Source organism: Trichoderma harzianum, assembly GCF_003025095.1.
Source record: "Trichoderma harzianum CBS 226.95 unplaced genomic scaffold M431scaffold_9, whole genome shotgun sequence".
Lineage (NCBI taxonomy): Eukaryota > Fungi > Ascomycota > Sordariomycetes > Hypocreales > Hypocreaceae > Trichoderma > Trichoderma harzianum.
Window position 1 is genome coordinate 1,149,013 of NW_020209257.1, and position 22,629 is coordinate 1,171,641.

Sequence of the window (22,629 nt, forward strand, 5' to 3'; positions counted from 1 at the left end):
CTCTGATTCTCCTACAGCTGCCAGCTACAAACTGGTGCCAGAATCATTATATATTATTACAGGGAGTATGTTTTACATTTTTCACAAAGGTGTTTTTGGTTGATTGTTTGCCAAAGATGGAATAAAAAATTCTGATTCTCTAGTATTGTGTTCGTAAAAAAATAAAAGTGGCCACGCCCAAAAGAAAACGCCATGTCTACGCCCAAAGCGTTCAGGGGACGAGAACAAAAAGAGACCTTCTAGCCTTTTGTTGTTTTCTTTAATGGCCCTTGTTCTTTGCTGTACTCCCTGATTTTTCGTTAACCCGTATCCAACCAAATCTTGATGAATGTCTTGAATAGCCCGTTGACTCCATCATGCAATCCTTGCATTAACAGCAATTCGCCCATATTCATAATCATGAAAACCCAAACAAAATGCAAAACAAGCTCCCTCACAGCTGAATCTCGTTGTTCAGCAGCCTGACCTCTTCACCGGGCTTGAACGGCGGGAGCCCAATGTAAGGGCATCCATCGCAGCGGAAAGCGTCGCCCAGAGCGCAGTTGCCACAGGAGCCTACCTTGCCCTGGACGGTGAAGTCAACCTCTGTGAGGTCGTCGACGGCGAGCTTGACGCTCTGGAGAGCCTTGTCGGCGGCTGCGCGCTTGGCGGCGTCTTCAGCTTCGAGACGTTCGGCGAGGCCGCAGGTGCAGTCCTTGCAGGCGCGGCGGCGCTTGCCGGCTTTGGGCTGGCATTCGGGAGCTGTTTTCATGAAAGAGTTAGTGTCTGTGAGGTCCGAAGCAGGTTTATTTGTGGGATGAAGCATACGGATATTGATGGGTCGCTTGAGGTCATCTTCGGTCATGAGAGTGTCTTCGTCGATGAGCTCGTCATCGTCGTAATCGGCGTCGAGATCGTCAGAGAAGTCGATGAAGCCGACGCCAGCAGGGGCGACAGGCTTGACCTCAATCTTCTGCACGGGCGCGGCCTCAACCTTCTTCTTTCTGCCTCCCAATTTAAGAGAGACTACGCCTTCTCCGTCGCCATAGTCAGGCTTGTCAAAGCCTCCAGTGGACGCAACCAAGCCCGCCAAGACGGCTTCCTTTGCCAGAGCTGCGTTTTGGCCGAGGTCTGAGCCATCCTGCGACTGCAATCGCCCCTTGGGCTTTAGTGACTCTGCGATGGGACCGAGGATGCTTCTAGTCAAGAGGGGTAGGGTCTCGTTGAGAGAGGAAGACGCATCGGCGAGGACGAGGACGAGGTCGTATGTGGCAGAGGGCAGTTTGACGAGACCAGCTGACAACCGGTCGATCATCTGAAGATCTGTAGCAGAGCGATCATATTGAGACACGACGTTGGTGAGCGCAGTTGGGTGAGAGGCGAGAGACGGCGGCGCCAGGAGGAGAGTTCGCTTCGTCTGTGATGTTGCCACCGGGACCGCGAAGAAGTCGTCCGAGGTGTCTATCATTACGACAGAGGGCGCCATTGCGAAAAGAATGCTGTGAGTAGGGCAAGGACGAGAATTCGGCTGGCAACGAGAGGATGTTGATATGTCGAGAGAGTGAGGGAACGGATTTGTAAGAAACAATATCCGTTTCCCACTCGGATGTTGGATAATAATTTCAGTGACGCTTAGTAAAAGCTTAAAAAAATCAATGGTTCAAGATGTTGACACTGTATGCCAGCAGTAAACGTGGCCTGGTTGGTACAGTGTATATAATGCACGCGGGGTCGGATCGATAGTAATCGATAGCAAATGCGGCCCCTCCGAACGCGGAGATGCATTTTACGCATACCTGTGTATTCTGCGCTTCTCATTGGATGCGACGGGCAGGGGCAGAAGAGAAGCCCCCAATTGCTGTCGAGCGGATTACCAACTTGCAGGTCATCCTAACGGCTGAGCTTGAGATGGATCTCAGTTGCTTAAAAGCTGGTATCCACCTGGGACGAGATTCCGAGGCATGTGCTCGTCCTTTTTGTATGTCAGTATCCTCTGTAGAACTAATCTAAACCCGTATTCTATGGCCGTCAATTGACGAGGGCTGCAGGAGAGTCGCTTCACTAGTTGTATATCGTCTCCTTCTTCCCTAAACAAGGTATGGTGGCGTTTGTTGTCTGCAACGAGTTGTCTTTTCCGCGGAAGTGCGATGCCCTTGGAAGCATCAGCCCACTGATATCGGCGTTCCGAACCAGCTAGTGATTTACGAGCCGAGCCGACATGGTAAATGCCTTAGTATGGAAATACATATCAACGGCCAGTGGCAATTCTAACTGTCGGTGGATTAAATCGGTGTGATTTCACCTAGGTACTTATCCATACCTAGCTGCAGCGTTCATTGTCAGAGGCCACTTCCATACAAGTAGGAGTGTTCAATGCCTTCGACGTTTGTTCCAGCCTAATGCTCTTGTACAATTTAATAGTTGCTGAATTTGATACACGTATGGCTTCAAGTAGTCTACCAAAGGTTGCAACGAATGTCGAATAACAGTAAATACATGCATGCTCGTTTACGTTCTTCTCTCTGTTACGTTATCAAGATCAAAACTACAGCCCAGTTGCGTAGTTCGTCCTCAGCGCGTTCTAGATTTGTGAGAACCTACGATCCAACGAGTGATGATCTCCCAGGATCGGCTATGCTTTATTCTTCCAGCTGTTTGCTCAACTTTTGAGTACGTAGGTGAAAGCCACAAAGATGTGTGCTCAATGCAGAAGTAATCAAATTAACAACCTTAGAAGAGATATGGGAAACGAAGGAAACAACCTTTCTCAGAAATCACCAGTGGCACCTTTATCAGAAGCCATGATCTTGGCCAAAGATCTATCGTAATAGTGTTTAATAGTTTTGCTACACATTTTGGGAATCAGTTCCGTACCTAATGTTATGACAGAGAATTCTTCGCGCATCAACGTAGAGGAGACAATACAGCTTAATTCAATCACTGATGTATATCATCCAATTGTAGCAGCACTATAGTGAATGAATCTTCCCACATGCATTTACTTGTGACAGACGAGATATCTGAATGGAAAAGGATAGCAGCAACAGCAAAGTAATACAACAGCAACAACAATCCCATGGATGAATCCATCTTCCATTAATCCAACCAACTCACGCACCAAGTTAGATGGTGTTGGCATATACCAAGCCTCGATAACAGGCATTCTGCTTCCCATGAGATAACCTGAGGCTATCAAGCTCCCCTATAGCTGCTCCCTACAGGCCGTTCCACTAAGCGAGGACTCTGCCACTGCCAGGTGGCTGCCTGAGGGAAGCACTTCCCTCTGATAAGATTGCCAGCTGCTCTTCTAAAGGCGAGGAGGGAAGGAGCTGGAGTGGAATAACTTGCTCCCATTCTGCCGCCCTGTGCACCGCCTTCGCCTGCCGGCTGCTTTCTTCCCTGCGCACTGCCAACCTTCTCCCCCTTCTTCTTCTTCTTTCTTCCTCACCTGCTCAGCTTTCTGCACGTCTTCAACTTTGAGGGTAGCTGCAGATTCTACGCCAGCTACATCAAAGCCTGTGAGTAACCAGCTGAAGCATCTCGCTTCGAAGAATATCCGGCATTTCGACTAACTCGTCAACAGTGCACGTAGGAGGCAGCAGTCCGCTCCATTTAACTGAACGCGACTTTGGCCTCGTGTTTTTGAACCCAGATCTCAGGTATGCTCATCCAATATCCTTTCTCTGTGGCTGCTTGCCTTCCTCAGCTCCCCATCTCTGCTTCATCCCTTCTGATTGCCCACCCTCCCATGGATGACTTTCTATGTTGCCTATGTTCCTCTTCATCCACATGGAGACACTGAATGGCTTGCCTCACACTCTACTCCTCAGTCTCTCATCACTTTGCCCCAGTCATCTTTTCACTCTTCAGGTCCACTTTCTCATAGAACGTACTCTCACCTTTCATCCTCCTTCATCTGATTATTTGTTTCTCTAACCTCTCTACAGAGTTTCGTTTGTCACTTCATTGTATCCCATCCAACACTTGCCAAAGATGGGAGACTGGGGTTCCGGAGTTGCGGATGCTGGCTGGGGAGCTCCAGCCACTAATTCCTTCCCTGACAAGGGAAATGCTGGAGGAGATACCTGGGGTCAAGACTCGGGTCAGCCAGCCGACAATGTTGGATATTCCAACGACGACAACTACAACGGCGGTGGCGATGATGCTGGAGCATCTGGGGCCTACGGAAACGATAAATGTTTCGGCTGCGGTCAAGAAGGGTAACCAGGTTCCACATTCTTTTGTTAGACACACTCCTAATCAATCATTTTACAGTCACCGCCGAGCTGAATGTCCCAACGCTGGAGAACAGACTTGCCGTTATTGCAAGAAGGAAGGCCACCTGCGAAAAGACTGCCCGGAAGCGCCTCCCATGGCCTGCACCAACTGCGGCCAAGAAGGTATGTCTGATGAGTTGCTCGTGGGAGATGGCAATGACATTTATTAATGACAACAGGTCACTTCCGAAACAGTTGTGAGAATGCTCGCAAGGTCAATCGTGACCACGTCGCCGACACTACGCCTGATGCTGCCTGGGACAAGCTCAAGCAAGCGGCCCGTGAGAGAGATGTTGACGATGCCAAGGAAGCGATTGAGGAATACGTCAAAGCTCTGGCAGGAGAGGTCACCTATCGCCAAATCCAAGAGCGACTGGTGGAGGAAAATGTCAAGATTTTCCTCATCTCTACTCAGAGAGAGTTGATTGATACCTTCACCAACATGGACCTTCAAGGTAACATCGACAAGAAGTATAGCGTCTCGGTGAGATTTTCTGACAAGCCAGAGAGACCTCGCGAGATCAATGTCTGGCCAGATGGCATCGACGAGATTCTCTCTCGCTTGGATGATGCGGGAATGGTGGTGGACAGAGGTGTTCCAAAGTGCTACAACTGCGGCGAGCTCGGCCACACTAGCAAGGGCTGCTCCCAGGAGAAGGTTGAGCACAATTCAGAGAAGCCTAAGATCTCTTGTTACAATTGCAACGCCGAAGGCCACCGTGTGAGAGATTGTGAGTCGCAATGCCGCCCAATAACCATTCCTTCTTTCTTCTAACCAGCCCTCTAGGTCCCGAGCCGCGTGTGGACAAGTTTGCTTGCAAGAACTGCGGGTGAGTCTGCGTTCATAGTTCCTACGCATGCTGACCGAACGCTGACCATGTTACAGAAAATCTGGACACAACGCTAAGGAGTGCGAAGAGCCTCCCAATATGGACAATGTTGAGTGCCGGAAGTGCAACAAGAGTAGGTCGGACCCATCTGCATAGTGGTACAATAACTGACTGTTGTTTAGCCGGCCACTTTGCGAAAGATTGTCCTGACGGGGGTAGCAGGGCTTGTCGAAACTGCGGCCAAGAAGGCCACATATCGAAGGACTGTGATCAACCAAAGAATATGGATAGCGTGGTGTGCCGCAACTGCGATGAGAACGGTCACTTCAGCAAGGAGTGCCCGAAGCCGAGAGATTGTAAGTTTCGTGGCGAGGCATTGGTACCACTGTAGCTAACAAACACACCGCAGGGTCCAAGGTCCAGTGCTCTAACTGTGAGCAATTTGGACACACCAAAGTCAGGTGCAAGATGCCTCCCAAGGAGTCGGACGCCTATGAAGGCCAAGCATACGGCGGCGAGGCTGAGGAGCAGCCGCAGCAGCCTGATGATAGCTATGGTGAGGCAGATGGCGGCGGAGGCGGAGGCGGCTGGTAGTCCGTTGCCATTGTCAGCAGTTCAGAGGAATATCTGACTTACACACCGTTGCTTTTTCATTTAAGTTATAGTTGCCCGTTCATTGGGGCTCATTTACTGCATAGTCAGTTGCGGATGTGGTTACATCCCGGGGTATATGGGGGAAACATAGGGCAACACGGGGTCACGGGAGGCATAATAGCTCACCACTCTAAGGCATTCATCGTGGTACCCCTAATAAAAGCTGATTCAGAGCACAGAGGTTATGCGAGCGGAAGTTCCCACGTAACCTCTCCGTGTGTCCGGTGGCCGATTCATACACCGGCTACCCCACCCCGATAAGCCGAGGCTGGGCGTACGTATAAACTCCCCGAGTCGCAAGCAGACAACAAGTCAACAACCCGCGAAACAGCCTCTTTCCTCTTTATACAACCCAGTGGAATTGTTACGGATCAAACATCCTACACCGTTGTGTGAAAATGGCTGCCGGAGAAATTATACTTTATCATTACAAAATCTCGCCTTATGCAAGGCGCGCTGTGTGGTACCTAGCTCTACGGGGCATTCCCTACAAGCAATGTGTAAGTTGCATTTTTACATAAGTCTCCAGCCAATTGCCATAATAAAAAAATGTTTAAAGAGGTAGAAGTGCTAACATAAAATACCGACTTCAGCTCCAGCCTGGCGTGTTGCCACGGCCGGATGTCGCCCGTCTCGGACTCGCGTACCGTCGCATCCCAATCATGTCCATTGGAAGGGACATATACCTTGACAGTCGCCTTCAGCTTCCCAAGCTAGAGGCAATGTATCCAGAGCTGCCTCGTCTGGGAGCAAGCACGGCTGAGCAGAAAGGCATTGAGCGCTTACTTTCGGCCTTTGTCATTGACAGCGGCATCTTTCAGCAAAGCGTCAAGCTACTTCCGCCGGAACTGCCATTCCTCAAGGATCCAAAGTATTTCAAGGACAGAAGCGATTACATGGGGACACCGATGAGCGTGGAAGCGTTGAAGAAAGTACGGCCTGAAGCGCTGGGGGAGGTTGCTGCGGCGTTTGAGCTGCTGGAGACGACCCTGATGGCGGACGGGCGAGAGTGGATTTTGAAGACGGAGAAGCCGAGCCTGGCGGACATTGAAGGTGTTTGGATGTTTCATTGGATATCGGGCATTCCTGGGGCGTTGCCAAAGGAAGGGTTTTCGGCGGACAAGTATCCCCGAGTGTACGCGTGGATTAAGCGCTTCCAGGAGGCTGTCACGGTGGCGAAGAAGAGGATCGAGGAGCCTAAGACGTTGGACGGCGAGGAAGCCGCGAGGGTTATTGAGGGATCATCGTGGCATGAGGAGGAGGGGGTTGTGGATGAAGGAGATGCGCTGGCGGTTGCGGAGGGGTTGAAGAAGGGTGTCATGGTTATGATTTCGCCGACGGACACGGGGAAGGCGCATAAAGATGTGGGAAGGCTGGTGAGTTTGGATAAGGACGAGGTTGTGATTGAGGTAAAGACGGAAAAGGGGGAGAGTGTGAGAGTTCACGCGCCGAGGCATGGGTATAAGTTGAGGAGGTTTGATGGCGAGGCGAAGGGCGAGGCGAAATTGTAGGGTGTTTTGTGGTTTGTAGATATTGCCTGTTTTTGAGCAAGTTGGAGATCGTCTGGTGGAATAAACGTTTGGCCATGATTATAATGATTAGCATAGATTGTTTTATAGAATAGATGTATATTTGGTAGTGGGCTGTGGAAGGTGTGGTGATGAGGGGATTTTTCAACATTGCTACCTCCTCTCTGCTATACCAACGCGGCATGTCATCTAGAGGACTAAATCGTATCTATAGATACACATTTCTCACTGACATTGCTCGATGGTTTTTAAATACCGACTATATGAATTCGTGCATAAACTGTCGTCGAAACAAAACATGTTGCAAGATCTATCTCGGTGGACTCAGGGGTATCATATCCAACCTACCCTGGAGCCGTGAGGGAAAATGCGGCTGTTTGATCTTCTATCACCCATAAAGTCGTAATAAGGTTATCGAATGCTCTGATTAAGAATCAAGTGCGTACTTTGGGTATAGTTACGCGAAACAGTGGTCCGTTGTGGAGATGTGGTCTCAAATGGTACAGTCACATTCAGAGACCACACGACCCAACTCAAAAGTTGGGAGCATCAAAGTTACTTCCCCAGAGATCTACTGATTCACAAACTGCATCTCCGTTCTATGGCCAAAACGCGGATCTCCCAACGCCGTGTCCAGCCCAGCAGCCCTTCAGATGCCCAAATTCAAGCACAGTGACATAGCAGGCTGCTCATGATCGGCAGGGCCATGAGACCAAATCCTCTCAGCCCGACCGTTTGTTTTTCGATAACGGAAGGATTGCATCATTTCGTTCTTTACGGTATCAAACAGGATTCCATTGATGGAACCTTTTCACCTGCAGACAGCCGGACGGGCGCCAGCTGAATGGGGGGCCACGCCGGTCAAGTCCTTCAGGCATCCTTTCAACTACCCCTTAAACCCTTTTTGGTCCGGTTGCTCGCAGAATCCGGGATGACCAAGACGTTGGAGTAGCAGTCCATCATGTTTTCGACTCACCTGAAATCGTGCTTAGAGGAATATGTATGTATAAGCATAACCGCCGATCATTCTCTCGTGCTTCTTTCGGAGGCGAAAATAGCAAGAGGATTAATCATCGTGTCATCACGAGCATCAGGCACAGTATCCAAAATAGCCCAAGCCCAAGGAAGCTGTAAACAAAGAGAACTAGCCAAGATCTCGATCCTTTTTGTTTTTGGTGCTTCGGAATTAGGACGCCATGGGGGGGGGGGGGGGGTTCGTGGTTGCAAAGGGATGGCGAAGATCGCCGATTTGAGACCCTCTCTTGCCTCTCCTCCCCTTTGTTCAAGACATTCTCGGAGAGATATTGAAGCTTGTCTGGGAACAAAGAAGCTTGTAGAAACTGAATTAAGCTGTAAGCTGTTTTCAGTTGATGTTTTTTATTTTTTTAAAGTTTCGGACGTTTTGTTGACTTGCCTCGCCTTTTCTCTGGTATCGTTTCGTCTTCTCGGGCTGGCTGAAGCTAATGACACGTCTCCACCTTGTGTAACGCGACTGTTGGATGTTATGAGGTGGTCTTTTCACAGCTGTTGGCATTGCTGCCATAATCAGTACAGTTTCATCTTGTTCAATAATAATGATAATGATAATAACAATGTCACATGAAGATGTCGCGTGTCGCTGGTTTGATGCTCCAGATCCGACGCATGTACTTTCTACAGAGCTACAGACAGTCCGGGACGGTGTTTCACGATGCTTGGCGGAAGTGCGTCATAGCTTGGCCGGAGCGGTGGAGACGTGGCGCCGAAGCGAGAAACAGCTTGAACGGCTAGCAGAAGCAAGGAGAGCCTTATTGAAAGACCAAGACCAAGACCAAGACCAAGACCAAGACCAAGGAAAATAGGAACAAGTTTGTTTTTGTTTGGGCACCCAATGGGGAGGGCATCAACCGTTGCAGCAGCAGCCAAGGCCCAGCAAATTGGCCCAGCATTGGCCCGATAGACTACAAGGGAGCGAGCGCCTGGGTCTCCTTTGCTTTGGGCCATAATTCCGCTGGATATTTTCTTCTTTCCCTTCTTTTTTTTCTTTCTCTTTTCCACATTTCATGCTGACGTCACGGGCCGATCATATGGCGCCTCACCAATTAGCCAGGCCGGGGACGGCCAAAAAAAGTCGCGGCACAGTGTCACGGACGATGGTACGATGTGGGGACGGGCGGGACATTTCAGGGGGTCGCCTCTTACACTGTGTGCGAGTTTTTGGTCCGTTTGGCCTCATCGGGCTGCTGTGGTTCGCTGGAGTGGTTTTTTGAGAGGATTGCTTGGGTGTTTGGTTGCTGGGTGCTTGGCTCGGAGTTTGCACAAAGACAAATCTGGTCGGGCATTGAATTGGATGGATTGTTGCGCGGGCCTAATCGGGCAAGTGGGAAGACGCATCCATTTGCGAGCCAGCGAGCGTTGTGTGTCTTGTTCCATGTTCCATATGGTATGGATACGGTACAATGTCTTGGGAGAAGAAGAGCAAGGTGATAATTTGAGACCTGTGACGTAATGAAGCTGCAACTCAACAATGCTCCAACTGCTACGGTACCGGCATAATATGTACTTGGTGAGCTTGGGTAGAGCAAAGACCATTTTGAGACTGGAAGAAAAGTCAAAAGGTCTCCTTTGCTCGTACACCGGGATGGATACGGCTCCTTTTTTGGCCGTTGGCTAGCCCAAGATCAGGTAGCCTTTGCGCAGAGGCCAACAGCGGATGCATTAGACGTGCCGCAATCTGGGAGGTGGTTTTTGGTGTGTGTAGAGCGTTCACCCAGTAATATCCGGGCAACGGCCAAATCGCCACAGCACTTGAATGACTTGTCGCCTTGTACGGAGTACAGTATTCGTAAATAACGGTTGCGTACTAGGAGATTTTGTCGCTGAGTCGGTGAGGCAAATGTCGCCAGAAGTTGAGGCAATACGTCCTCCGTACTCCATACCGAACTGACTTTTGATATGGGATGGATGCGAGTATGGTTGACTTTAGCGACGAATGGGCCTCGTGGCAGATTAGCAAGTATTGTAATTCTCGCCGCAGCTGCAAATCCAGGTCCCAGCCTTAATACAACATCGCATACGCTACCTTGGCTGCCTACATTCCCCCCCGCCGCACACAAAGAGGCTCAATCGCTGCCCGGGAGCTTCCAGAGCCATCATGTCCACCGAGTCTCTCGCACAGGAGCATCATCTCCAGCATTGGGTACGAGCCCGAATACTGTACATACGAGGACCCATGCCTGCAGCGCCCCACCTCTTTTTTACTTCTTCACTGCATCTCTCTCGCAGCTGCATTTCCAGTGGCACGCTAAAGCAACCCCCGGGCATCCTCTGAGACCATACAGTGCGAGCTCGTCATGTCTTTTTCGTCTGGACTTTTTGCTTCCTTCGTGGAGGCAAGACGTGCAGCAATTGACTAATCCGGGAGAACACGAACAACCTGAAGCAAAGAGGCTTTTTGAAGCCGTTTTGACTACCCCCTTTCTCTTCTTTTTTGTGGTGCTGGTGTTGATATGAGGACAAAACACTCGAGCTTCTGAACGCGTGGCTAATGTACTGCTGCCGCATTCATCCTGGGCCCCTGAGCTCGCCACATCCAGATGCCCGTGCGAAAACTGTACTGTACTCGTACTTAGTATGAGTTGCCCTGCCTCGATTGGCTGCATCTGGCCTCGCTTTTCCCTCTGGAGACTTTTCAAAGTGGTGCTACCGTCTAATACTCGCCTCGCAGGCGGGCATGCATGAAGCACATAATTCGTACAGTACCGACAAGACGAGAAAGCAACTGTACGGCGCGCAACGTCTCAGTCAATCATCCCATTCGACAGACTCGCCGCTCTCGATAGCAAGTATACGGTGTGTGATGGCCACGCATCCGCACGGTCCACACCACCCGTTTTCCCAATCGCGAGATGCGCACCAGCGTCCCGCACAGTGCGGAGGCGGCCAGGGTTTGTCAGCGAAGTCTCTGCAGGCTCCATATTTCATTGCATCCTGGGCTGGTAGCGCTCGTGGCCACTCACAGGCGCCCAAAAGCAGCCCAGCCAGCAACCCCCCCCCCGGAAGGGTCAGAGCCGCCGCCGCCCGCCTTCTTTTTTCTGCGCCTTCGTTTTTTCACAACGTCATCTCTGACGTCTTCCTTCCTCCATCGTGCACTCTTCATCACCCTCAGTTACAGCACTTCACAAGCAGCCTCCCGCACCCCCGCCGCAAGCATAGCTTCTGCTTCTGTGCCAGCGTTGGCGCCTCGATTCACGGGGAAGCGAATATCATCTTCAGTTTTTAATATCCGTGATTTGCAGGTCTAATCGGGGAGAGTCTTCGACGCCTGCTCGAATTGGTCTCTCTTATTTTTTAATTTTTTTTTTAACCGGGCCAAGCCTTGTTGTTCGGGTGCCAAAACTCCTAGTCTACGGAGGGAAAAACGCCCCCAAAAAACAAAAGAGCCAAAAACCTACTGCAGAGAGTTTGTTTAACTCAAGAGCAAAAGGGTTAAAAAAAAAAGAGTTGACAGCACGCGCCATCGCAACGCAACAACGCCCCAATCTATCCACCGCCTCGATTCTGCCTCCACGCTACTCCTGCCTCTGACCTCATCATCCAGATTGGTCTCTCCTCTTCTCTCTGCCCGGTCTAGATCCCAAGAGCTCTGCAATTGTTCTGCGTTTCCCCCACATAAACGGTAGCCTTTTGCTTCCCCTCCCTTTGCACTGTCTGCGATATAATTCATCGTCATCATGGGGACGACTGTGACCAACATAACCGAGTCAAAGTCCCCTAAGCAATCATCCCCAACACGGCAAGGTAAGCCTTCTCCTCTTCCCCTTTGCGGTTCCTGCATCGTCATACCTTCTCCTTGCACTCGGTGCTCCTACACCTTCGTCATCGCTACCACCTGCTCGGACCAAGTGCGACCTACGTCGTCACCGAACTCAATTGTCTGTTGCCCTGCCCAGCATCACCACCATTCCATCAATCACCTACAGCATCTCCATCACTGTCATTGTCGTCATCGTCACTCTCTTCTTCCCTTGCCATTGACATTGGTCCTTACCCATTGCAATTGCCCCTACCCTTGCCCTTACCGTCGCCGTCACCTCTTTGTCGCCGACCGTCGACTTACACATCATCTGCTTCAAACAGGTTCCATCGCCAGTGCCAAGATCGACTCTCTTACCAAGTCGGACATTGCGTCTAATGCTCCGGCGACCAAGCCGCTTGCACCGCCGCCTCGACCAGGACAATCCCAACAAGGAACAAATACCCCCGAATACTTCGCGCCTCAGGTTACCGGAGGCTCCCTCAGCCTGGAGCCCAATCCGTTTGAACAGTCGTTTGGGGGAGGTGGCCCAGAAACGCCTGGAGGAACCAAACTGCCCAGCGTCGCAGCATTGACGTCTCCGTCTTCTCTGCTGCCCGGTAGCAACGCGACTCCCTTCAACTGGGGTGGAGGCTCTTTGCGGACCGGCCCGCTCAGCCCAGCAATGCTTTCAGGCCCTACCGACTACTTCGGCGACACGCATCACCTCCGTGGCGGTTTCCCTACGCCAAACGAGTCCTCTCTGCGCACCGGACTGACACCGGGCGGGAGCGGGTCTATGTTCCCGGCTCCAAGTCCCAACTCTGCCCTTTTCGCACAGCTGGCCAGCGGCGGCGCCACTCCCAGCACCATCGACTTTCATCGAACGGCCCTGAGCGCTGCCGCAAAGCGTGAACAAGTCAACGGCCTGTCTCGAGTCCAACCATCGGCACCACAGCCACAGCCCGTCACATCCCAACCCCAGGATATGACCTCGGTCCCTGTCATTCCCAAAGTCGAAGCTAAACCCGCATCCGGTCCCTTCGACCCTCACGACAACGACGCTGCCAACGGTCTTTATATGCTCGCTCAGGGGAGGAACGGAACTCAACCTACACCTCAGTTCACCGTTACATCGGCACCCACTGCGCACGCCCACCCGGCCCCAGTGATCCCACCAAGCATGAACACGTCACCCCCTATGGCCTCTATCAAGGTAGATCCGCGACGAGGCGTCAGTGAGATGAGCAACGGGTCGGACGAAAGCGACCAGAAGCCCCAGACACGAGCCAAGGGCAAGAAGAACACCACAGCCACTAACGGCAGGAGGAAAGCCGACGAGGCGCCTGCCAAAGCGCCGCCTGCAAAGAAATCCAAGGCGAACAGCGGCGCAGCCAGCAGCAACGGTGACGAGGATGAACATTCTGATGACGATATGGATAAGTTTGACGACAATGGAAATGGAAAGTCCAAGATGACGGACGAGGAGAAACGTAAAAACTTTTTGGAGCGCAATCGGTACGTATTACATCTTGCCATCATCGGCTCTTGAATTCATCGACAATATGCTAACAGAACCCGTTAGTGTCGCTGCTCTCAAGTGTCGCCAACGAAAGAAGCAATGGCTTGCAAACTTGCAGACTAAGGTTGAGATGTTTAGCAGTGAGAATGACGCCTTGACTCAACAGATTACTCAGCTTCGTGAGGAAGTTGTCAACCTCAAGACTCTCCTGCTTGCTCACAAAGACTGCCCTGTTACTCAGCAGCAAGGCCTTCACGGAGCCTTCATGTCACAGGTTGTTGAGCCTTTCAACCCTCAGATGAACCCTTATGGCATGGCAGCCCCGATGCCTGGCCAGCAAGTCATGGCTGGCCAAGGCGTTCAGCGGCGTTTTTCTTAGGATGATGTATTCCATGACAGGTCGCCACGCGAACCGCTCAATTGAGAAAGAGGGGCTTTTCTACTCTTTTCTACTTTTGGTTCTTCTTCTTTTTTGATGTTCATCTTCTCTAAGAGAAGAGCGACAAGGTGATCATTCTTCACCTCACCCATAAGCGCATGGCATCATATACGCGGTCCACAGCTGAACGGAATGGAACGCATACAATACACATTTCCCTTGTATAATAAAAGGGGGTCAAAGGCGAACGAATTTGGTGGAGGGAAATTCATGTTTCGGCTGGGTTGCCGGACAGGCATTTCGAGGACGTGTCTTTTTTTTTATATTCTTATTTTTTTCCGGCCCTTTTCCACACCACTTGTGGTTGTAGGCAGTGCCTTGGCCATTTCTTTCCGGGTATATTCCACCCCCCCGGATCTTCTCTTCACAATTCTCTCTTCCCCGGTATTACTTTACAATGTACGTAAATAGTGGCAAGGCAAGGTATACACACATGAAAAGGTGTTGGACTTGGAAGGAAATCATGCAGAGTTTGAAGGCGTTTTGGGTGGTCTGGTACTCTTCATGGGGATGATGTACTTGGTGTTTCACGGTTTGAATTTCAGGTACTCTGTAGCTAGAGAAAAAACGGGCAGCTATATGATTACTTGGTTTTACAGCTAGCTAGTCAATGCATGAATGATGTGTGTTGTGCTTGTTTGCCGCATTCGACATAGCTTTGAAAGAAAGGATAAACCAGCTTCCAATGAGTCGAAACGAGGATGTCATCCGTTGTTGTGCGGCAGATGAAATCAACCGCTCGATCGCATCAATGTTGGTTGAGTCTGTCCACTATGGATTACAGGGCTTTGCCTTTCTCACTCTGCAGCGTCTCAGCAGGAACGCTGCAGAACTACTGAAGTAGTTTCGGTCTTCTTTGCACTTGACATCAATTATTAATACGAGTACAGTCAAGTCTGTTGTTGTCAGCTGGTAGTTGAGATTGAGTGAAGATGATGTCGGTTTTTAGTTGACAGCTGTTATATACCATATTACTAGCTCCATTAGCCAATCAGATGCCGCATTGCTGAGACCGAGGGGGTGGGGTAGTGAATGGCCCAAATAGGCTTAGCGCCATGTCTTGGAAAACCATACCTCTTCGCTCATGGTCCCGAAAGTAAACACAACCAGGCAAAGAAAGAACACTTTGGCGGTCTCCCCGAACGAAACAGACTCGACTTCTCAACTCCGGCAAGAAGCAGCAGCGCATTGCGCATTCATCGACAAACGGCTGGACCCTGGCAGGTTTTCGGAACCGCTTCGACGGAATTTTTGCGTGTGATTGCGCTCGCGGCTTTGATGCGCTGGACGGGCGAAACGCGCGCAGGCATTTGACGCGACAAGGCTGAGAAAGCTGGGCCTCTTTTCGACCCCCCGAAAAAAGGCACACGCGACATATTACTCGACGGCGACATCTTTTTCAACGCCAGTTACTCGACGACGACATCATTTTCACAGCCGATTACTTGACGACATCTTTTTCACCGCCGGACTCTGGCACGAAATTCCCCGCCTCGAGACGGCACCCTTTTACTCTCTCATGCGATCCATTCAGAGGAGCTTCCGCAGAAGCCATCCATGACGACAATCATTAGCCTTCGACAGCCGCTGGAACTTCTTAGCATGAGCGACCAGCCAGTGCGCCGATCAAAGCGCCAGCCGGGTTCGTTGGCCCATGACTCCAGAGAACGGGGAGACGGAGGAGACGAGAGACTGATGCTGACGAGGAAAACAGCCGCCGACTATGAACAAGACGACGATTTTCAGTTTGTGCGAAAATCAAAAAAGGCAAAGACCGCCGAGGAATCGCAGCCCGTAAATCTTCCCGTGAGGAAATCGAGAGGAAGGCCATCTGCGGCGGCCGTAGCAGCGAGGGAGCGGGCGGTGAGGGAGTCGATTGGCGGCGATGAGGACGTGGAGCTGATTACGGCGGAGCCGGCCCGGAAATCGACGAAAAAGTCTTCTTCATCAAGGCGAAAGGCGTCGAGTGACGCGGTACCGGACGAGCCACCCGCCAAGTCTTCAAAGAGGGGAACGAGGAAGAGCACGCGAGTATCAAACGAAGATGCAGCATTGGAGGAGGAACAGCAGCCCCCGCCGCGGACTAATGGCTCTTCAACCAGCCAGAGCCGTAGCAAGAAGGCGTCAGAGCCCAAGGCGCCGCCACCGGTGACACAGGAGGAGGAGGAGGACATGTCAATAGTAGAGGAGACGGCGGAACGACCAACCAAGATCGCGCTCCCCATGAGCGATACACCCATCATCAACCGCAACAAAGAAATGCGAAAGAAAGGAGGAAACGGCAGCCGGAGAAGCAGTCTGGGATCTCGCGGGCGCAGAGCGAGCTCATTAATCGAGAGCGGGCAGACGGCTATTCCGCATCGCGAAGTTAGCACGTCCGCGTTCTACAAGCACATTGAGGCGGATTTACTGGAACCGCGGAGGATGAAGCAGCTGCTGATATGGTGCGGTGAACGAGCGCTATCGGAGAAACCGCGCGGTACCTTGAACTCTGGAGCAGTGCTAGGAGGTAAGAGCTTTTTCTTCTAATTTGAAAGATCGGTGTTTATAATGGCAATCCCATTGTGCTAACGGATTTGTTGCTAGCCCGTGCGATTCAAGACCAGCTGCTGAAAGACTTTGCGTCAAGGTCTGATTTTTCAGACTGGTTCAACAGAGAAGACAAAGTACCTAAAGCACCAGTCATACTAAAGCCAAATCCCCGTAACATTGAGCTGGATGAGAAACTGGCAACCTTACAGGCGCGAATTAAGAGGCAAGTCCCTTTGGGTGGTGCTCTCAACATGGAAGCTAGCTAACCATGACTTTAGATTGCAAGAAGAAAAGAAAGCGTGGCTAGCAATACGGAAACCACCGCCAGAGCAGCCCCCTCTATTCACAGCAAAAGAAAAAGAAGCGGAAACAATCACACTCCCCGATTTCGACTTATTAGACCCCGATGAAGGCAAAATAAGGGGCTTTCTCGTCGATGAAACCAACTCATTTGCAAGCATACGATCACAGACACAAGCAAGGCTACGGAACATCCAATCGTCTCTCGAATTTGAAGTGGATCAATTAGCAGACAATGTTCATAAGCTGGAACAAAGGGTCAAGGTCGCAGGCACGGAGGCCGACCGAGTACTGAGTCTAAGCGCCGTCAGACTACGGGAGCGAGAAGAAAAGGAGAGGAGGAGGGCAGGAACCAAAGAGATGCCAATAATGGAGGTGTTGAGAAGCTTAAGCTTAATACTGCCCGAAGGAGGGGGTTGATGATTTTGTGGAAGTTGGAAAAAGAAGATGAAAGACATCTTGTCCCCTTATCGTTTTTCTCCTGGCATTTTCATAAAGGCTCTGCGCTTCATTCATGATACCCTTCTTCCTCCTCCTCTCCTTTTTTGCCAACTCCTTATAAAAAGGACCTGCAACATGGACTTGTGCCTTGATTATTTTAGTTTCCATTTTCTTTTTTTCATGAGACATACTGATGACGAGACGAGGCGGCACGGCGCTCGGGTTGATTTGATGGATTTTTTTTTTTCATTCCGCCCTCCTTTCTTTTTCTTTTTCTCTGTCTCCTATTTCCGTTTTGATGGGGTGGTTTGGGTTTCACTTGATTGGGGGGTTGCTTGAATGAAATCCATACTTTTTGGTTTTTACTTCTTCTCTCATAAAGCAAAGCTTGTTAGATTTGGTGGGCTGTGTTTTGTTTTTTTGGGTTGCGATTGGGTGTGGGAATTATATACCGATTTGATTGGCAGGAAGGGGGGATAAAAGCAAGTGCTGAGCATTGGCTGATGGACAGCAACGCAGAGCGAGGATGAAGGAGGAAAAGCTGGATGAGGTGAGGAGGGATAGGAACATTACGGAGCGTGTATCTAGTCTTCCTCTTCTCCCCCTTTTGGAATGAGAATGGTAGTTGACTTGGGCTTTTTGGTTTCCCGCATCTTTGGGAGATATTCTCCGTGCCACGCTTTTGGGAGATACTCTCCGTCGCTTTGTTTCCCATGTTCTGGAAAGTTTCTCGTGTTCTGGAAAGCATCTTCCCCCGTTGCTTATCGCTTACTTTCTCGCGATCTAGGAATACTTTCCTCCGCCGCTCTCTTCCTCTGATTCCGAAATATATCGTCGATGCGGGTTTCCGTTACTTCGTTTCCTTCTCGAGACGGATTAAAAAAAAAAAAAAAAAGAAGAAATGAACGATATGCAGCTTTCCTCTCTGGAATGAAGGTGTGCTGCCGACCAACAGCCCGTGGAACCCCAGCCTTTTCGTCTCTCATGGCGGTCTGTCGACATGAAGTGCAACGTGGGCAGCCATCGAGTGGATTGTACTACATGGACCACCTTTTAATCCGTTCTCTGATAAGGGTATGTTTGTCTCTCAGAGTTCCGGGAGGGTGTGAGCACCACGGGCCCTCTCCCTCTTCAGCTACCAGCCATGACAGATAATCTTCGCTCTGATCTCGGTCCCCTGACGACAACGTTTACTCCGCCAGCCGACTGCACAAGTCTTCAGTTCGTTGATAATGATGCGGTGGGTCTAAACCTCGCTGCCAGTCCTTATTGTTCCGAGGAATGGAGTGAGCACCTACGCTTTACTGGTCTCTCTGTCATAAAATCATGCTTTCCCGAAGGCTTCGCTTCTTTTTACAACTCAAACTCGGCTTACGTTGACCACATTGGCATATATTCGCCCGCGTCAATCTGTCCGTCGGGCTACACGGTCGCATGTGTTCACTCGCGTATTAAAAGACAGTCGAATCCATTCGAGAACCAAAGTTTCTTCGCTGCTGATTCTACAATATGAAGTTTGTTGCGTGATGGCGAAACTGCGACAGGCTGCTGTCCAATGTAAGTCCAAGACAATGCTCAAGCGGTATCTGGTTGCGATGGTCCCACTGATTTCGTTGATAACAAGCGGCTATGGCTGCGATCAAAAATATCCTGCAGCGTGCGCGTCACGTCACGACTACGCCTTTAGAGTGACAGACGGCGTAAAGTGTCTCGGCTCACTTACGCCATATACAAGTTTTATACTGGCCAAGTCTGCTGTTGCTATGAAAGTAATGGTGGTAGATGCAGCTACAACAGAGCACACAGCAACTCGAACAGCGACATCATCAGCTCCTACTTCATCTGCTCATACTCCATCGGCTCCCGCATCCTCTGTTCCTAGCGAGAGCTCTCTCCCCAAGCCCAGTCAAGGCCCGCCCCTTGCGGCGAAAATTGCCATCGGGGTGGCCATCCCTCTAGTAGCTATCCTCACAGGGGCCGCATGCTTTTTCATCTTTAGATACAGAAGAAAGCGAAAACTGTCTCAAGAAATGCATGAGCTCGGGCAAGATGCACGCGGCAACGGTGGTGATGATCTGGAAACACCAAAGCCGGAGCTGCCAGGCGATGCCGGCGTGGCGAGTGCTGGACAAAATGAAGATGCCTTTCGCAAGGCCGAGCTCGATGCTATCAGACATCGCTCAGGCGGTGCAGTGGAATTAGCTGCTGAAGTGACTAGTGGTAGAATACCAGAGTTGCATAGCAGTTCCAGCCCTAGGGAGCTGGATTCTACGTCCAAAGGGTTGAGCGTTGTTGATATAGTTGGGCATGATGTCGATAATCAGCATGTAGATGAAAGGAGCAGGGGATTGTGGCAATGGAGCAACTACCAGGACTAATGTAGATGGACAAAGTCAGTTGCAGGGAAAGCGCTATTATGGATATCGAGACATAATATTTAATGAGCACATATGCATACCAAGATAACCAGAGTATTTACTTGATTGATCATAATAAACTGGCTGAAGACTTCATAATCGGCGTCCTGGGGAACTTACAATTATACACGCATAAAGCATCCATCATTTATGAATTTAAATTGTCTTTTATTAAAGCTGAAAAGGCATCTTCTCACTTTCCCTTTTTTGTATCCTCCTCATCCCGATGGATCATACATCATGATATAACAAACGCCGGCGCATACCTACCACCCCTTTCCGCCTTCTGTATCCGTATGCCAACACGCAGCAAAGCCGCAATGTAATAGTAACGCTCCAAAGTCTCCCACAAGCATAACTGCCTCTCTCCCCTCTCCTCCTCCTTCTCCCCCCTGATATAGATTGATACTTTTTTTTGCAATCAAAGAGTTTAGATCAAGTGCTTGGACCGGAAGTACGCCCTCAGGTACATAATCTGCCATGCCCACAGAATAACGAGCAGCCAGGTCGTTCCGACGCCGAACCACTTGACACGGTTGTTTGTGCTCTCGTTGGTGTCGCGCAGCTTCTGCTCGCGCTGGCGCAGGTAGTCCATCTCGCGGACGACCTCGGCGGTGAGCTCCTCGATGCGGCGCAGCTCGGCCTCGACGGGCTTGAGCTTCTCGGTGGCCTGGATGGCGGACCAGTCCTTTGCGTCGGCGCCAATGTCGATGTCGAGCTCGACGGTGCGGAGGTTGATGACGGGCTTGTTGGCTGTTTGAAACAGTATATGTCAGTAAATATGGTTTATTTTGTAGGTTTTGAATTGGGTGTTAAAGGGGGGGGTTGTTGTTTGGAGAAAAAAAGGGAGGAGGGGCCTTTGAGTTGAGGCAACGTACGTCCAACCATGAGGTTCTCAAAGCACACGTCAAAAGCGGCATCGGCGTGAGAAGTAAAGACGATTCTCGACTCGCCGGCCACGTCCTTGGATCGGCCGTATTCGTTGCCAATGGCATCACGGACCTGTATTTCAATCTCGTCAGCTTTTCCTCTTAAGAGTCTCTTTCGTTCTCCCCCCGCCATACTGTACATACATGAATGTTGACCAGCATGCCGTCTCCCCTGTAGCCGTCGACGGTCGACGTCACAACCACCAGCGTGTCGCTGCCGACAAAGTTGCGAATGCAGCGCTCCTTCTTGAGGGACTCGCCGCCGGTGTGGGCCACGAGGTCGAACTTGAGGGCGTTGGCGGCGCTGACGAGCAGCAGCAGGCCGCAGAGCCACCGCATGGGCGAGAGGGCCGATTGCGCCATGGCCTGTGTTTTGAATATGGGTATCTCGACTGCTGCTGCTGTTGTTGTGAATTGCGAATTGTCGAGCTCGACGGGGTGTTGGTTGGAACTTCAGTTCATCGATTGAAGCTACAATTGCAATTAAGGACAAGACTGACCACCTTGGCTCTAATTCACACCAGCCGCAAAAGGTACAGGTGTCGCGTTTGGGGTTACTGTGGCTGGTGGCCAGATAAAGGGCCAAAAGGGAGCACCGTCCAATCAGCAGCCCGGGTGATAAGCTCGGCGTCACGTGTGGGGCAGCCTTGCCGTTCTTTTTCGGGACAAGCCCCAGCCTTTTGCTACAGCTGCATGCATTTGCCTTGATGGGATTCTTCTTCTTGTATCAATCTGAAGCAAAAACACCCAGCGCAATCCAGTCACGATGCCCAAGTGTAAGATTCCCTCTTTCCTCTCCAATGACTCAATAAACCGAAACTAACACATCTCGACAGTCTTTTGTAGGTCCAAATCCATCCACCACGAGCAGCCAAAACACCCTCTGCGACGCGCTCCCTCATGAGATCCCTCTCTCTCCCCATCTAACAACTTCAACCACAAACAGGCGACTACTGCGATGTCTACCTCACACACGACTCCATGTCGGTGCGCAAGGCCCACAACAGCGGCCGAAACCACCTGCGCAACGTCGTAGACTATTACCAGCGTTCGTCCCGACCCCATGTCTCTCTCTCTCTCTCTTCATATCCCGCCACTGACATGTGCCATTCATTGTACAGAAATCGGCCACGAAAAGGCCCAGTCCGTCATTGACTCGATTACTTCTTCGTACGCTGCCGAGGGCCAGGCCCATGCGAACCCGATGCTTCTTCAGAACCAGCCCGGCCAGGGATTTCCGGCCTTTGGCTTTCCCGGCGGTATGTCATGTTACATCCCCTTGGTTTCCTTGTCTCGCCACTCTCTGTCTACAGTCTCGAAAACGATACATATGAGAACGAGAAGGAAAGATCCGGAAGATACAGAAGATAGAACTAACACGGTTATCTTATTAGGCATTCCTCCACCATTCCCCGGTATGCCTGGAGCTCCTCCCGGCCAATTCCCCCAAGGCCTCCCACGTACGTCCTCATCCTCATCCTCTCCTCCCCTTCTTCTCTCACACATATTCTAATCCCAAGATCCAGCACCTCCCGGCGGTCGCGGCATGCCCTCCATGCCCCCCTTCCCCCCAGGCCCCAACGGAATGCCTCCCATCCCCCCAAACGGCCTCCCCTTCCCTCCACCTGGCGGTCTTCCTTTCCCGCCTCCAGGCGCACCCGGAGGCCCTGGTTTCCCTCCGCCAAATTTCGCTGGTATGCCGGGAATGCCGGTTCCGCCGCCTGGGCAGCATTCATTCCCTCCGCCTGGATTTCCTGCTGGGGGACCGCCTGCTCCTGGACAGGACAGGCGGTGATGAGTTCGGGGTTTCGGGAGTTGATTGGTATTTATTGAGTTGAGATTGAGTGATGGGTTAATATTGGCGCATGAGGCGTTTCTTTCTTTTGGCATTTCACAGCACATAAACTAGTTTCAGTAGACCAAAGGATGAAGAACCATCCAAAATATGACAATATTTTTCTTAGAACAACTTTTGCAATATTTGAGCATACATCATATCTGGGCAA

General features: G+C 50.9%; 10 protein-coding genes across 10 annotated transcripts; 8 read left to right on the forward strand and 2 right to left on the reverse strand.

Annotated features, from left to right (window-relative positions):
• Positions 1-433: 433 nt before the first annotated feature.
• Positions 434-1,657, reverse strand: M431DRAFT_120213 (hypothetical protein; the record flags this gene model as incomplete). Its single annotated transcript, XM_024912090.1, has 2 exons — positions 808-1,657; positions 434-741 (listed from the first exon to the last, which is right to left on the reverse strand). Exons 1-2 carry the CDS (start codon positions 1,463-1,465, stop codon positions 434-436), a joined length of 966 nt encoding a protein of 321 aa, XP_024772572.1. The 5' UTR covers positions 1,466-1,657.
• A 2,315-nt stretch (positions 1,658-3,972) lies between these two features.
• Positions 3,973-5,680, forward strand: M431DRAFT_7387 (hypothetical protein; the record flags this gene model as incomplete). Its single annotated transcript, XM_024922172.1, has 7 exons — positions 3,973-4,199; positions 4,255-4,379; positions 4,436-4,987; positions 5,044-5,086; positions 5,143-5,219; positions 5,269-5,442; positions 5,496-5,680. The coding sequence occupies 7 exons, from the start codon at positions 3,973-3,975 to the stop codon at positions 5,678-5,680; spliced, it is 1,383 nt and encodes a 460-aa protein (XP_024772573.1).
• A 458-nt stretch (positions 5,681-6,138) lies between these two features.
• M431DRAFT_90423 (hypothetical protein) lies at positions 6,139-7,251 on the forward strand (the record flags this gene model as incomplete). Its single annotated transcript, XM_024924145.1, has 2 exons — positions 6,139-6,240; positions 6,334-7,251. 2 exons carry the CDS (start codon positions 6,139-6,141, stop codon positions 7,249-7,251), a joined length of 1,020 nt encoding a protein of 339 aa, XP_024772574.1.
• Positions 7,252-8,475: 1,224 nt separating this feature from the next.
• On the forward strand, positions 8,476-9,175 carry M431DRAFT_522007 (hypothetical protein). Its single transcript, XM_024920489.1, has one exon. The coding sequence runs from the start codon at positions 8,501-8,503 to the stop codon at positions 8,870-8,872; it is 372 nt and encodes a 123-aa protein (XP_024772575.1). The 5' UTR covers positions 8,476-8,500; the 3' UTR covers positions 8,873-9,175.
• Positions 9,176-10,014: 839 nt separating this feature from the next.
• Positions 10,015-10,871, forward strand: M431DRAFT_557447 (hypothetical protein). Its single transcript, XM_024921474.1, has one exon. It carries the CDS (start codon positions 10,204-10,206, stop codon positions 10,759-10,761), a length of 558 nt encoding a protein of 185 aa, XP_024772576.1. The 5' UTR covers positions 10,015-10,203; the 3' UTR covers positions 10,762-10,871.
• A 1,110-nt stretch (positions 10,872-11,981) lies between these two features.
• On the forward strand, positions 11,982-13,944 carry M431DRAFT_90363 (hypothetical protein; the record flags this gene model as incomplete). The annotated part of the gene is made up of 3 exons (XM_024924140.1): positions 11,982-12,048; positions 12,388-13,561; positions 13,629-13,944. 3 exons carry the CDS (start codon positions 11,982-11,984, stop codon positions 13,942-13,944), a joined length of 1,557 nt encoding a protein of 518 aa, XP_024772577.1.
• Positions 13,945-15,440: 1,496 nt separating this feature from the next.
• On the forward strand, positions 15,441-17,462 carry M431DRAFT_474139 (hypothetical protein). Its single transcript, XM_024915455.1, has 3 exons — positions 15,441-16,513; positions 16,591-16,759; positions 16,815-17,462. The coding sequence occupies exons 1-3, from the start codon at positions 15,562-15,564 to the stop codon at positions 17,254-17,256; spliced, it is 1,563 nt and encodes a 520-aa protein (XP_024772578.1). The 5' UTR covers positions 15,441-15,561; the 3' UTR covers positions 17,257-17,462.
• A 1,386-nt stretch (positions 17,463-18,848) lies between these two features.
• Positions 18,849-19,655, forward strand: M431DRAFT_7391 (hypothetical protein; the record flags this gene model as incomplete). Its single annotated transcript, XM_024922174.1, has 1 exon — positions 18,849-19,655. The coding sequence occupies one exon, from the start codon at positions 18,849-18,851 to the stop codon at positions 19,653-19,655; it is 807 nt and encodes a 268-aa protein (XP_024772579.1).
• A 469-nt stretch (positions 19,656-20,124) lies between these two features.
• M431DRAFT_90294 (hypothetical protein) lies at positions 20,125-20,962 on the reverse strand (the record flags this gene model as incomplete). Its single annotated transcript, XM_024924134.1, has 3 exons — positions 20,125-20,447; positions 20,573-20,696; positions 20,768-20,962. 3 exons carry the CDS (start codon positions 20,960-20,962, stop codon positions 20,125-20,127), a joined length of 642 nt encoding a protein of 213 aa, XP_024772580.1.
• A 355-nt stretch (positions 20,963-21,317) lies between these two features.
• On the forward strand, positions 21,318-22,582 carry M431DRAFT_510165 (hypothetical protein). Its single transcript, XM_024919418.1, is given in 6 exon segments — positions 21,318-21,399; positions 21,411-21,416; positions 21,570-21,671; positions 21,745-21,882; positions 22,018-22,083; positions 22,150-22,582. 6 exon segments carry the CDS (start codon positions 21,390-21,392, stop codon positions 22,416-22,418), a joined length of 591 nt encoding a protein of 196 aa, XP_024772581.1. The 5' UTR covers positions 21,318-21,389; the 3' UTR covers positions 22,419-22,582.
• Positions 22,583-22,629: the final 47 nt, after the last annotated feature.